The 14,291-nt window shown below is 40.9% G+C and overlaps 1 protein-coding gene across 1 annotated transcript in view; it reads left to right on the top strand.

Annotated features, from left to right (window-relative positions):
- IL20RA (interleukin 20 receptor subunit alpha) overlaps window positions 1–11,382 on the top strand; it is a 34,692-nt gene extending 23,310 nt beyond the window's left edge. The window contains exons 3-7 of the mRNA XM_040239316.1: window positions 1,590–1,768; window positions 3,114–3,289; window positions 3,861–4,005; window positions 8,174–8,313; window positions 10,492–11,382. Coding sequence (XP_040095250.1) covers window positions 1,590–1,768; window positions 3,114–3,289; window positions 3,861–4,005; window positions 8,174–8,313; window positions 10,492–11,283 — 1,432 coding nt within the window. The 3' untranslated portion in view covers window positions 11,284–11,382. The remainder of the gene's footprint in view (window positions 1–1,589; window positions 1,769–3,113; window positions 3,290–3,860; window positions 4,006–8,173; window positions 8,314–10,491) is intronic.
- Window positions 11,383–14,291: the final 2,909 nt, after the last annotated feature.

Genomic DNA, 14,291 nt, shown 5'->3' with positions numbered 1-14,291 from the left:
CCTCCGCCCATGGGATTTTCCAGGCAAGAGTGCTGGAGTGGGGTGCCATTGCCTTCTCCTCTGGTAACTGTGGTGCTTAGGAAGCAGGAGATGTTTACTTTCAGGACTCTGTTGCCATATTCTGAAAAGGGAAGATACCCTTAAGCTTTGGCAACACTTGATAAAGTTGGCAATTCCTCCTCCTCAACACGTAGTCTTCCCTTGACTTTTGTGATGTCTGTTTTTCTTTCTCCTTCTCCCTCTTTAGCTGCTATTTCTGAGGGTACTTTGTATCTCACCTTTAAATGCTGATGCTCTTGAAACTTTATCCTAGGCTTTGCTTTGTCTCCATGGATAATTTCATTCATGCCTGTGCCTTCAATGAGCAGCTTTATGTCACTGATTTCAAAATCACGCACACCTTTCTGCTGAGCTCCAGTTCCTTCCGGGCACCTGCATTCAGATACCTTTTACACATATCTGAAGCTCAACATGTCAAAAACTGAACTCATCTTTCCTTCCTCCCCATCCCCCACTCCCTATTTCTCAAACCCACTCTTCTTCCGCATTCTTGATCTGGATAAATGTTACCACCATTCTACCCACCTATCCTGGACAGAAAGAGCTGTAATGCTTTACACCTTCTTTTCCATCATCTCTTATGTGCACTCAATCACCAAGTCTTGTCTCCTAATATTTCTTACTTTGGTCCTGTCATTCATTCCACTGTCTCCACCTACATCTTCCACCTGGACCACTGCAGCATTCTCTTCAACTGTTCCCCAGTCTGACATTCATGACCCACTACGTTCTGTCTGCTACCACCAGAGTTAATAGCCCGACACACCTAATAGCCCAACATGCCTGCTTTAATCCTTTCAGTAGCCTCACATGCAACCCTGTCTCTTACACTTGGCTCATCCCATGTCTCTTAAACTCTCAATACCTCAGCCTCTCCCACATGAAAAATGCTAGAAATACCCCCCTCCCTACTTGCTGTGAGTGTTATATTTTTAATAAAGGAGAGGAAAAATGTGTATAAACAACCTAGTCTGTATCATCATTATCACTATGATCATCGAAAATGCAGATTTGGAGATGAACTCCAACCTAGTGAATTTTCCCTAGAACCCTTGAAGGCAAGTATATTTTTAAATTTTATGAAAATGTCAAGAAGAATTTCTAAGACAAAAACAGTAATTTTTCTTAAAACACCCTATCCAAAACAAACAAATAAAAAATATCCATCAGACTGACCTTGGTATGCCTGTGGGCTATAAACGTACATAGAAAAATTGATCACACATCTGTACTATTTATACTGTATCCCAAGAATAATAATAAAATACATGCTTTCAAATGTACTATCCACATTATAATTCACAGAAAGGAAAGATGATTACAGAAACTCTGACTCATGCTCCTGACAGCTAATGAAAAAAATTGCTAGCAGCAAAAGTCGATTCTTTTTTATCTCAATGACAGGCACTTTTGTTGTTTTGAAGAGAAGGTCTTAAGTTCCATTCAGTTTTATATAATGACTGTTTTTCTTTCCTATTGTAAAGCATGGAGAGCACCTTATTGTTGATTCACAGTTTTCTTCTCAGCAGATATGGGCAAAAGAAATGGCTGAATAAATCTGAATGCAGAAATATCAGTAGGACCTACTGTGACCTCTCTGCTGAAACTTCTGACTATGAACATCAATATTATGCTAAAGTTAAGGCCATGTGGGGAACAAATTGTTCCAAATGGGCAGAAACTGGACGATTCTATCCTTTCTTAGAAAGTAAGTAGCTCAGTTGTGTATTAAATAAGTACCAAGTTCATCTGACCTCATGTAACAATGTCTGCCTCATAGATAGCCTTGTCCAAATCCCAGTGCTCTGCTTGGCTCTCTTCTGCACTCTGTCCATTAGGTGGTGTGACCAGCCCAGTACTGGGTACTTCACCTTACTGTATCTCAGAGCCTCATCTTTAGAAAAAAAGGTTTGACCAAGTGTCTCTCACATTGCTCCCCGATCCAGAATTGACACTAGAGGCCAAACTGTCAAATTTTGATTTTGTTTTATTGCTCAGTTGGGACTGTATAATTTCAGGAACAACTGACAGATTTATCTTAATGCTGTGGTTTTATAAACTATTTGACATATGCCCACAGGTTGACTAAAGATTGTTTCCAGGAGGGAGGCTCAAGAGGGAGGGATGTATGTGTACCTATGGCTGATTCACGCTGTTGTACAGCAGAAACTAACACAACATTGTAAAGCAATTATCCTCCAGTTAAAAATAAGTTAAAAAAAGGACTGTTCTGATCCCCAAACTAAGTCTCTGCTTGTTATAAACTCGGTAGCGCGATGACATAATATCTAGGTGTAACTCGAATGAGGGCAACATCTTCCTAGTATTTGCTTTTTAAATTTTTCCATCCTCAATCTAAGACTGATTCAGCCATAGAGGACCCACTCAGAGCTGCCAGGATGACATTTACAAGCACTCCCTGAGTTCTGGAGCTGGCACCTTTCCCTTGCTGCCCTTCTAGATCAGAAGTCAGCAAACCAGAGCCTCAGACTAAATACAGCACCCCACTCCTTTCTATTTTTCTACAGGACAAGAATGGTGTTTACATTTATATAAATAATAGTTGCAACAGAGATCACGTGGCCTGCAAAGCCTAAAATACAGCCTGTACCTTTGTGATAAAAGCTTCCTAATCTCTGTTCTAGATCATTCTCCCAAGGTTACATCCCCAAAGGTCTTTAGCAGTGCTTCATTTCTCTACTGCTGATTTTTACAAACACATCAAATCTGATTACTGTTATTTATCACCAACTTGTCAGGTCATAGTAGTATTGCAAACACTTTTAATTGTATTTACTATCCTCTAGTACTGTTTATCCAAGTAACTAGGAACTACATGTGACTAAGTAAATCAGCTGTTTTAACATTGTATCAGAGTCTGTGACTTGATTATTTCAAAATTTGGTATAACTTGAGTCTAGGTGAGCATTCTGAGGCACTTCAAAGAAGAAGATGGGGTTTAGAGCTTTGATCCCAGTAGAATTATACTGTAGCTTCATTCAAGGTGTTTTCTACATCTGAACATGATAATTCCCTCTCCCTTCCCCTTTAAGCACAAATTGGCCCACCAGAGGTTGCTCTGACTACTGATGAGAAATCCATTTCTATTGTTCTGACGGCTCCAAAGAAGTGGAAGAAAAATCCAGAAGAAAGCTCTATTTCCATGCAACAAATATACTCTAATCTGAAGTATAATGTGTCCATATATAATACTAAATCCAATAGAACGGTAAGCCTGAAATGGAATGGGGGCCTATAATCTGTGTCACTCTCTGAAGCTAAGGCTGGAACATGCAGCCCTGATTCTAAAATTGGCAGCGTGTGAATCTGGAAAGGAGTGTTACTCAAAAGTGATGCCTTGCAGGATACAGTTGAAGGTGGTGCATAGAAATTTAAAGAGCTACCTTCAGATTTTCCTTACAGAAAGTATCTGCTATGATGTTGTTGCTATCATGTAGAGCAATTGTCCACCTCACTTTGATGGAGAGTTTCTGCTTGCTTAACATCTGCCAGTCACTCTCCGAGAAAGAAAAAAATATTAGCAAGAACACAGGACAAAGTTGAATAAGAAATCCCTCCTATGTCATTATTTAGAATTGTTCCCACAATTTGTTCAGTTCCTGACCATGCCCTGCTGAGCTGAAGGGAAAAGTTACGTTAAAGCTGTTGCTAAAAAGAAAACTCATAGTGATAGCGAAGGACTTAATGGTACCTCCATCTTCTATTTCTTTCTGTCGTTATTTGTCTACGGGTTGCTGGAAATCTTTGGCTCTAACTGTGTTTGTAATTCCCTATCCTAGTGGTCCCAGTGTGTGACAAACCACACCCTGGTGTTCAGCTGGCTGGAGCCGGACACTCTGTACTGTGTACTTGTGGAGTCCTTTGTCCCAGGCCCTCCTCGCATCACTCACCCTTCTGAGAGGCAGTGTGTCAGTACTCTAGAAGGTAAGCTTTGAAAATCTCATCTGATCTGAGGAAGGAAATCTGGTAAAACTAGGAGGAAGTATGGCAGTGTAGACAAGGTTTTGACAAATCCGTGTCTACCAGAAACAGGCTGAAGTGAAGGCAGAAACAACCATCCCCAGACAGCCTGGGACTCTGCCTCTGAACTTGACTCACAGTGTTTTTATATCCTGGGGAATTCTCAGTACAGGTCCTGGTATCCACTGCCAATATCACTCTGCCTTGCAGAAATAGCATTATAGGAATTTTTACTCTCATGGTCTTTCTTCTTTAAATCTATAATCACTCTGATCAGTAGAAGTCCTTTGGGTTTTAAAGAACATCAGATGATGTTATTCCTAGAAACAGACAGTACCCTAAAAACACTTTAAGATAGTGTTTGGCAGCTCCTCCAGAATATAAATTAGAGACTGTATGGGTTGTGTTCAAATAATATTCACTGGCTGTGGGAGGGCCTGGGGTCAGCAAATCAGTTACTTCTCTCTCTGTCCTATGGTTGCTTCTCTCTCTTTCCATTTATTTGTCTCCTTCTCATGTTATCTGAACTTGGCTGACAAGGAAGGATGATTGAAGATTCTTGTTCCTGTTAGGAGACTAGAGTTAGGAGCTTGACATTTGTTTAATTGTTCTTTCCTGAGGAAGGGTCCTCCTGATGGCTTAGACAGTAAAGAATCTGCCTGCAATGCAAGAGACCTAGGTTTGATCCCTGAGTCGGGAAGATCCCCTGGAGAAGGGAATGGCAACCCACTCCAGTATTCTTGCCTGGAGAATTCCATAGACAGAGGAGCCTGGTGGACTCCTCTGTCCACCAGAGGAGTCCATGGGGTCGCAAAAGAGTCCTACACGACAGAGTGACTAACAGTGGTAAGACCTTGAACTCAAAACATAAAAGTTGAAAATAAATCCTAAAGTTTACCTTCACAGAACAGCTCTTCATCATTCTTCTTCTGTTTCTCTCTTCCAAATGTGCTGGCCTTCCACATGAAACAATCATTTTCCTCCAAGCCTTTTTTCATCACAGCTATGGGACAGAAATGGTGACAGAATCCCTGTTTTCTTCTCTCCTCATGCCTTCCACATTTTGAGATGAAACTGTCCCAGGGATTAAAAAGGGAATTTTGTGAATACGTATCAAAAGTGAAAAGCCTTATGTTTGAATCTCCACCCTTATCATACCTTCCCCTTGTATGGCAAAACCAATACAGAATTGTAAAGTAAAATAAAAAATAAATAAATAAATAATAAACAGAGGATTCTCTACCATATGTCCAATAAAATTAAAATGCAAAACAAGCAAAAGGCAAAACAAAGCAGATTGAGGAAATCATTTTTGTATTTGGAAGAGTGTTCTGTTTACTAACAGCTTGATCAGTGGCCAAATGGTAGGAATGAATTCCCAGTGGAAATCATTCAAGCTATCAGCGAAGCTAAAGCAACTAAAATACAGATTAAATTAAATACTTCCCAGTAAGCAGATGGTGGAGAAGGCAATGGCAACCCGCTCCAGTATTCTTGCCTGGAAAATCCCATGGACAGAGGAGCCTGGTGGGCTGCAGTCCATGGGGTCATGAAGAGTCAGACACGACTGAGCACATTCACTTTCATTTTTCACTTTCATGCACTGGAAAAGGAAATGGTAACCTACTCCAGTGTTTTTGCCTGGAGAATCCCAGGGACGGGGGAGCCTGGTAGGCTGCCGTCTATGGTGTCACACAGAGTCGGACACGACTGAATTGACTTAGCAGCAGCAGCAGCAGCAACAAGCAGGTGGAACTGCCTTTCTCACTAGTCCTGGAACAGTAACAAAACAACAAGATTCCATTTTAGGTTCTGACCTTTTCTGTGATCTCCTAGCTGTTGATCAACCCAGGTATCTTTCTAAGACACCACTATGAGGGTCTACTTTTTCAAAAACTTGCTGTTACCTCTTTGGGGACCATTCTTGGAAATACTTCTATTCTCCAAAATCCCCCAATTCCTAAAATACAGATACAGGTTATTAGTTGATTGTTGCAAACGTGTGCTGGTGCCATCAGTCATTGTTTAAGCAGCCCTGTTTAAGCAGGGTGAGTTTGGTCCAGAGACCAGAGATTGTATTAAGAGGACTGGACTGACTGGGGTTGACATATACACACTAGAATAAATAGATAACTAAGAAGGACCTAGTATATAGCATAGGGAACTCTACTCAGTACTCTGTAATTGCATGTATTGGAAAAGAATCTAAAAGAGTGGATATATGTTTATGTATAACTGATTCACTTTGCAGTATACCTGAAACTAACACAACATTGTAAATCAGCTAAACTCCAATACAAAAAAATTTTTTTTTAAAGAGGACTGGGCTGAGTTGTAGCCTGAAGTAGGAGCAGGTGACAGTCACCTGCCATACCTGCATTATCAGCGTCTTTCTATGTGGAATGTGTAGACAGATGCACTCTTCAGGGAGGAAGAACCTGCAGTTAGACTCATGTACCTGGACCTTTCCTGCTGGCATTTGTTGACCAGAAGTCCATGATGCTTCTCTTTCCATTTTTTAACTGGACAGTAACTTGGCAGCTTTCTCCCAGGACTAGGCATCCAGAACATCCAATGTCTGCATGGATTAGAATGCTCTCAGGACACTCCTGCTGATTGTATTAGTATGTAACGAATGGCCTTCCAGGTGGCTCAGTGGTAACGAATCCACCTGCCAGTGCAGGAGCCACAGGAGATGGTGGGTTTGATCCCTGGGTCAGGAACTTCCCCTGGAAGAGGAAATGGCAACCCATTGCAGTGTTCATGCTGAGATAATCCCCTGGACAGAGGAGCCTGGTGGGCTGCTGGGGTCCCTGGGGTTACAAAGAGTCAATAGGGGTCACAAAGACACAGCTAAGCAACTGAGCACACATGTGCAATGCCCTAGAACTTTCATCATTTGTACTAAAGCTGCCCTTTTTCTACAGCTGTATTGGTCACAATTCTCTGGAGAACACAATATACATAATCTTTATATGTATATATGCAAAGAGGGAGAGAAAAAGACTTGTTTTAAGGAGTTGAATCACATGATTTTGAAGGCACAGGGTAAATTCAAAATCCATAGGGCAGGCCAGCAGGCTGGAGAACCAAAGAAGAGTTGATGTTACAGTTCGTGTCTGAAAGTGATCAGCTAACAGAATTCTCTCCTCCAGAGGAGGGGGGAGTAATCAAGTCTTTTTTCTATCAAAGCCTTCAACTGATTGGATGAGGCTCACCCACATTATAGAGAGTAATCTGCTTTACTCAAATCTGCTCATATAAATGCTAATCTCATCTAAAAAAAGTTTTCACAGAAGCATCTGAAATCATGTTGGACCAAATAACTGGGTACCTTGGCCTACATAGATTGACATGTAAAATTAACCCTTTCAGTTTTCAAGTATCCCATAGAAGCTTAGCAAATATAAATTAGTCACAATAAGTCCTGTCCATCAACCATACAGTCTGATCAGTGGTGATCCAAGATTACTTTTATTAAAACTATTCAGCAGATCTTTTCATTCCTCTATGGACTTTTAAATTCACCGTGCACCTACAGGACAGCAGGACCTGGAAGAGAATTACTGCCATTCTCATCGCATACTACCTCAGCCACCTCCCACACGCATCCCCACACTCCAGACCTACCAGAAGGCCTGGCCAACTGTGTGGGATGGTTCTATTTGTTACACAGAAGATGACACCATTTGTTCTTCTCCTCTCCTGAATGTATGGAAAAGATTGAGTCGAATGAGTGATGTGGAAACCTGGAGCAGCTTAATGGGACCCTCACAAGAGGGTTTTGTTTGGTTTGCAGTAATCTGTTTAACTTAATCACACTTAACTTCAAATATAAGGACCAGTATGAGTCTCATAGACAAATATAAACTGTTGGAATATCTGCTGACTTGGGTTGTTAAGGCATCCTTGCCATAAAGGTTTGAGACAAATCCAGATGATTCCTTAAGGCCATTTATTGTCAGACAGCGTAAGAATTCTGAGATCCCTTATTTAGCTCAAGCTTCTCAGTTTATAAATGATAAAACTTAATTTTTAAACTGATCTCTGCAAAGTTGCTTGACATTAGCAATGTTTTCCCACCCCACCAAATCACAACTATCTACCCCACCTCGCTTTTCTATTTTTACAGATCAAACAACAGCATTGGAGGTTAAAATCATCCTCTGGTATGTTTTGCCCATATCTGTTACTGTGTTTATTTTCTCTGTGATGGGTTACTCCATGTACAGATATATCCATGTCGGCAAAGAGAAACACCCAGCAAATCTGGTGAGTACTTACTGTGGTAAAGGCATTATAACACCCCTCCAGAAAGATAGAAAAGGACGTTCTAGAACAGATACCATTCCTTTTATGGGCAGAGTGAGTTTCAAGTTAGAGTTGATGAGTTAAAAACACTTTCTGTACTAGGTTAGCTCATTAACATAACTAAAGAGAAAGATTCCTTTACTTTGACAAAGCCTTTATATTTACTGAACAGATTAGACTAGGTCTTGAGGTACACAGATAAATTGTTATGATCCATGCCCCTCCAGAGGCTTAAGTCTCGTTTGGAACTAGAATTTTTAAATAATATGTGAAGACTAAGATGAAAGTGGGTTCTCGGGACTCGAGGGTACAGGAAGGGCAGTGGCACCCTACCTGGAAGATCAGAAGGAATTTCATGCCAGGGCTTGGTCATGAATGTTGAGAGAGTTAGGGCACCTACCACAGGCAGAAAAAATAGCAGAGTCAAAAATGTGGGTGGATATTTGGAAAACCACATAATATTTCTAAACCATAAGATTCCTGATAACGAGCTATGAAAGAAGAGACTGAGGGAGTAATGCCAAGTAATGGGAGAATTGGGGTGCTATTCTAAGGAAGTATCTAGCCCAAGGTGCTATTCTTGGTCTTCATTGTGTTTGCAAAACTCTGTCGGGTTTTGGATTGGAATCATCAGGGTCAATATTGAGTTTTAGATACACCTGGATAGTGTTAAGGACAACTTTAAGAGGAGGAAGCCTAGAAACAAAAAAGCAGCTAGGAGACTGTGAGAGTTGTCCAGGAGAGAGAAGATGAGAGTCTAAAAGAGGAGAGTGGGAGGTAGGGCTGGAGACAGACAGAGTGGAGACACGTTTAGGAGGAAATTGGCCAGGACTTCATCACTCACAGCAAGGAGAAGCAAGAAGGTAGAAGAAGGAACAAACCTCATGCTTCTACACCATGTACTAGAGGGTTTCCAAGGGCTGAGTGTATTTTAACAAACAAAAATTATTTCTTTGGGAATTATCAAAATACATGTTCATATGTACATGATACATACGTGCATTTCTGTTCTATTTTAAAACATTTCTACTGTTCTGCCTTCATTTAGGTTTCAGAGTTAGCTTTTTAATGAGACAGGGAGACCTTTCCTAGAAGGAAAAGGCACAGGAGAACTGACCATGTGTGGCTTTTGAAACCAAAGTTTTCATAACAGAATGATGTTGGAGTTCCTATTTTCTAGTTAAATGAAATCACATCATAGCATGAACAATGAGAAATGGAACGTAATTCATGGTCAACAGTCTAAATTGGTACTGTCCACGTATCTCCAGCAAAATGTTAATCTTAAACAAGTTTCCTCCCGTGATCTAGAGTTTCTCCATCTGCTATGAACTGGCAGGTGAATCTCCGATTTTAGCCCTATTATAGCATAGTGTAGGGGGACAGTTAGTTAAACCATCTCTAGTCACGTGCTTACTTCCCTTTTTACACCTAGTTTTCATACCCTTCCACATTTCCTGTCCAGAGTATATGCAGAAAAGAGCTGGTGGCCCAGAGGATGGTTTATTGATAAATACGTTTAAACTGTAATTAGAGCTTCCCTGGTGGTTCAGGTGGTAAAGAACCTGCCTGCAATGCAGGAGACCTGGGTTTGATCTCTGGCCCAGGAAGATCCCCTGGAGAAGGGAATGGCTACCCACTCTAATATTCTTGCCTGGAGAATCCCGGAGGAGTTTGGCAGGCTACAGTCCATAAGGTCACAAAGAGTGGGATACAACTGAGTGACTTTCAAACTGTCATTAACAAAGGAATTTCAAAACCTCTATTTGTTTTCACCTCTCCGGACACAGCAGGAATTCTGATTTTTACAGAATTTTAAAATGAGGCTCTAGAATTGAAATAACCCCCTTGAGTGCCTTGAGCCAATTAGAGGAAGGGGCAATCACACCCTGACCTTTGGATTAGATCGGGACCGCCCAGGGAACCACTTTTCACTGCCGTGTGCATCTTATGCAACTTGGGTCCCTTGGGTCCAAGTGAGGGAGGTTTCCTGTGTATTCCAAGCATAACTTTCACTTTCATGAGTTGATAAGTATAGGCCTTTAAAACTACGTGGGGACAGTATAAATTCTAACTAACAGCTGCTTTTAATGTCTCTGTAAAGTGACATTAAAAAGACTAAAAAGTCTCTCTTTTTAGGTTTTGATTTATGGAAATGAATTTGACAAAAGATTTTTTGTACCTACTGAAAAAATTGTGATTAACTTCATCACCCTCAATATTTTGGAGGATTCTAAAACTTCTCCCAAGGATATAAGTGTAATGGAAAAAAGCAGTGATGCATCAGACCTGAATGAGCCCTTCGAGGACCAGGAACCCCACTGGGAGGATGTGGAGGCGGAACACCTGGGCTACGTGTCACATGTGGTGGACATTGTGAATGACTTTGAGAAAAGCTCCAAAGGGACTTCCTTAACCCAGCAAGAGCCACCCGGCAGAACAACGCCCATGGATAAAACAGTCATTGACTATGAATATGATGTAAGAAGTAGTGACGTTTCTGTGGCGCCTAGAGGACAGGAGTTCAATATGCAAGAGGAGGTGTCCTTACAAGGAAAGATATTTGAGCAACCGGCAACTTTAGCAGACTTGGGTCCAAAAACACTGCTGTATTCATATACCCCTCAGCTCAGAGACTTGGACCACCTGAGGCAGGGACATGTGGACACAGAGGAGGCCCCAGAGGAGGAGCCATCCACCACGCTGGTTGATTGGGACCCTCAGACTGGCAAGCTGTGTATACCGTCATTACCCAGCTTTCAACATGACCCAGAGGGATGTGGGCATCCTGAATCTGAGGGGCTCGGGGAGGAGGGCCTCTTATCTAGACTCTATCATGATCGGGCTCCAGACAAGGCACCGGAAGAAAATGGAGCCTATCTCATGCAATTTATGGAAGAATGGGGATTATATGTACAGATGGAAGACTAACCCTCAAATGTCCCTTTGCCAGACTTCTACTGTTACAAAACATGTCAGTGCAGAGAAGTGACCCAAAAATAAAATACCTGAGATAGAAGTTTACTCAGATTTCTGTGTCAGTGAGAATCACTTATTTCTTTTATTTTCATAGCACTTGTTTAGTTCTGCCTCATATGGGGGATTTAGTCATGCATGGGGGTCTCCTGCACCAATGGTAGGCACCCAGAGTGCAGGGGCTGACCCTCTTTGTACCCAGTAAACATTCAAAAATGTTGACCAAACTGGTCAGAATTTATTCAGGTGGATATACTGTAGTCTTCTTATTTATGGTTTTCTAACACTTGTACTGTTTTTCCTGGGCCTTTACCAACTGTGAAAGTGAGAGTGAAAGTGTTAGTCACTCAGTCATGTCCAGCTCTTTGCAACTCCATGGACTGTAGCCTGCCAGGCTCCTCTGTCCAGGGAATTCTCCAGGCAAAATATTGGAGTGGATAGCCATTCTCTTCTTCAGGGGGTCTTCCTGACCCAGGAATTGAACCCAAGTCTCCTGAATTGCAGGCAGATTCTTTATCATCAGACATCAGGGAAGCCCCTACCAAGTGTATAGCACGTAAAAAACATTCCATGAAGATCATTCATTGTACGAGTGCTACTTTTTTAGAATTTGGTTTGTTGCCCAAATGATGACATACTTAAAACTTGCAAATACCTCTAAATGGGTGGGAAGTGGTCACATTTAAAGACCCTAATCCACTCTTTAGTCATAATGATCCATGTTCAGAGTGAAGGAATCAGGCAGAGATCTTGATGTCACATGATTTGGACTACATTAAGTGGATATATTAATACTTTAGGAAAAGTTCTGGAGTATAAACCTAAATTGTTGTTATTATTTTACACTCAGAAAATATTCTCTCAATAATTTAGTGGAGGCTTTTTAGTAGGGAATTAACCTAAAAGAAAATGTCTCATTTTATAATAGTCTTACATTTATTTCTGGCAATGTGTTTTTCAAAAAGATATTTAGGTAGTCTATAAAGCAAAACACATTTAGTAGCTGAGTCAGTTACCATTCAGTTCAGTTCAGTTCAGTTCAGTCGCTCAGTTGTGTCCAACTCTTTGCAACTCCATGGACTGCAGCACGCTAGCCTTCCCTATCCCTCACCAATTCCTGGATCATGTTCTAACTCATGTCCATCAAGTCGGTGATGCCATCCAACCATCTCATCTTCTGTCGTCCCTTCTCCTCCTCCTTCAATCTTTCCCATCATTAGGGTCTTTTCCAATGAGTCAGTTCTTTGCATCAGGTGGTCAAAGTATTGTAGTTTCAGCTTCTGCATCAGTCCTTCCAGTTACTATTACAATATTAAATATTATATTTGAATGGACAGTGCCCCAGAGACTTATTGGAATTTATGTGAATGAATATCCCATAACTACATAATCTTAAAATCAGTAAATAAAGACATACAAAAGAAATGTTGAGTTAATATGTAAGGGAGAGTGTATTAAAATTTTAACATAGTTTACTGTGAGAATGAAACTATATCATAAAACAATACCAACCTTGTTAAATTTCAGTAACCATTCCCACCTCCTTCACTAGAAAATAAAATTCAGTAGTAACACTGTGTTAAAATATGACAGAGTCTTGTTAAGTTGAGCCATATAAAATTATTTATATTTGAACTGCCGAGACAATTTCTTATAATTTACCTTAATGTATGTTTGTTTTAATCATGACTCATGATCCACTGATGCTCTTTCAGGAAAACAGATAATATCCATATTTTCTTATTTATGTTCTTGGCACAGACAGAAAACCCTGGATTCTGAAGTCATGGTCTTTTGAGATTGTCCACAAATCCAAACAGCTTCTGATCTAGCGATTTAATTTAGAGCATAATTCTATTAACCAGAGTGTCCTGTTCTTCTCAATCTTTGTAAAAATGATGCTGCTAGTTTTGAAGAACAAATGTATTATTAAGTAAATATGTAAGAGAGAGTTTGTGAAAGATTTGACATAATATACTGTGGAAACGAATGTATATCATAAAACAATACTATCCTAGTTAAATTCCATTAGCTATTCCCTTCTCCTTCCAGAGAAGGCAATGGCACCCCACTCCAGTACTCTTGCCTGGAAAATCCCATGGACGGAGAAGCCTGGTGGGCTGCAGTCCATGAGGTCGCTAAGAGTTGGACACAACTAAGCCACTTCACTTTCACTTTTCACTTTCATGCATTGGAGAAGGAATTGGCAACCCACTCCAGTGTTCTTGCCTGGAGAATCCCAGGAACAGGGGAGCCTGGTGGGCTGCCGTCTATGGGTTCGCACAGAGTCAGACACGACTGAAGTGACTTAGCAGCAGCAGCAGCATTCCCTTCTCCTTCACCATTTGCTTCAAAACAGACAGCAAGTTTTGAAGAACAAATTTATTACTATTATAAAGGAAGTTCAGGAGTGGGAAAGAATGAGTTGTTATTAAGAGCAAAAAGAAAATAAAGTGATTGATGATTGTTTGCTTTATTAATTTCATTCACAAAATATTGAGCATCTACTGTGTCCTACAACGTGCTCATTGTAGGGAGGATAACAACAACCTTAGGGTTATTTTAAGGATGAAAAAGCCTTAGAACATTTAAAGCACTTCGAACAGTGCCCAGCACATAGTGAGTGCAATGTATTTGTTATCATCAGTGAAAGTGTTAATCGCTCAGTCGTGTCTGACTCTGCAACCCCCTGGACTGGGGCCCACCAGGCTCCTCTGTCCATGGAATTATCCAGGCAAGAATCCTGGAGTGGGCTGTCATTTCCTTCTCCATGTTATCATTAGGAACTTCCAAAACATGTGCTTAGCATCAAGAAGACAAGCCATTTAGACGTATGACTGCTTTGATTCAAACGCAGAGCTTGCCTCCCTGTGTTTCTCTTGCCTAAAAGTACAATAGTAATTTGCTTCCTACATTGTGCCTTCAGATTGAAATCCATCTGTGGTTTTGTAAAAGGGAATCTA

Source organism: Oryx dammah, unplaced genomic scaffold, assembly GCF_014754425.2.
Source record: "Oryx dammah isolate SB20612 unplaced genomic scaffold, SCBI_Odam_1.1 HiC_scaffold_4, whole genome shotgun sequence".
NCBI classification, from domain to species: domain Eukaryota; kingdom Metazoa; phylum Chordata; class Mammalia; order Artiodactyla; family Bovidae; genus Oryx; species Oryx dammah.
This window is presented reverse-complemented; position numbering and strand designations above follow the sequence as displayed.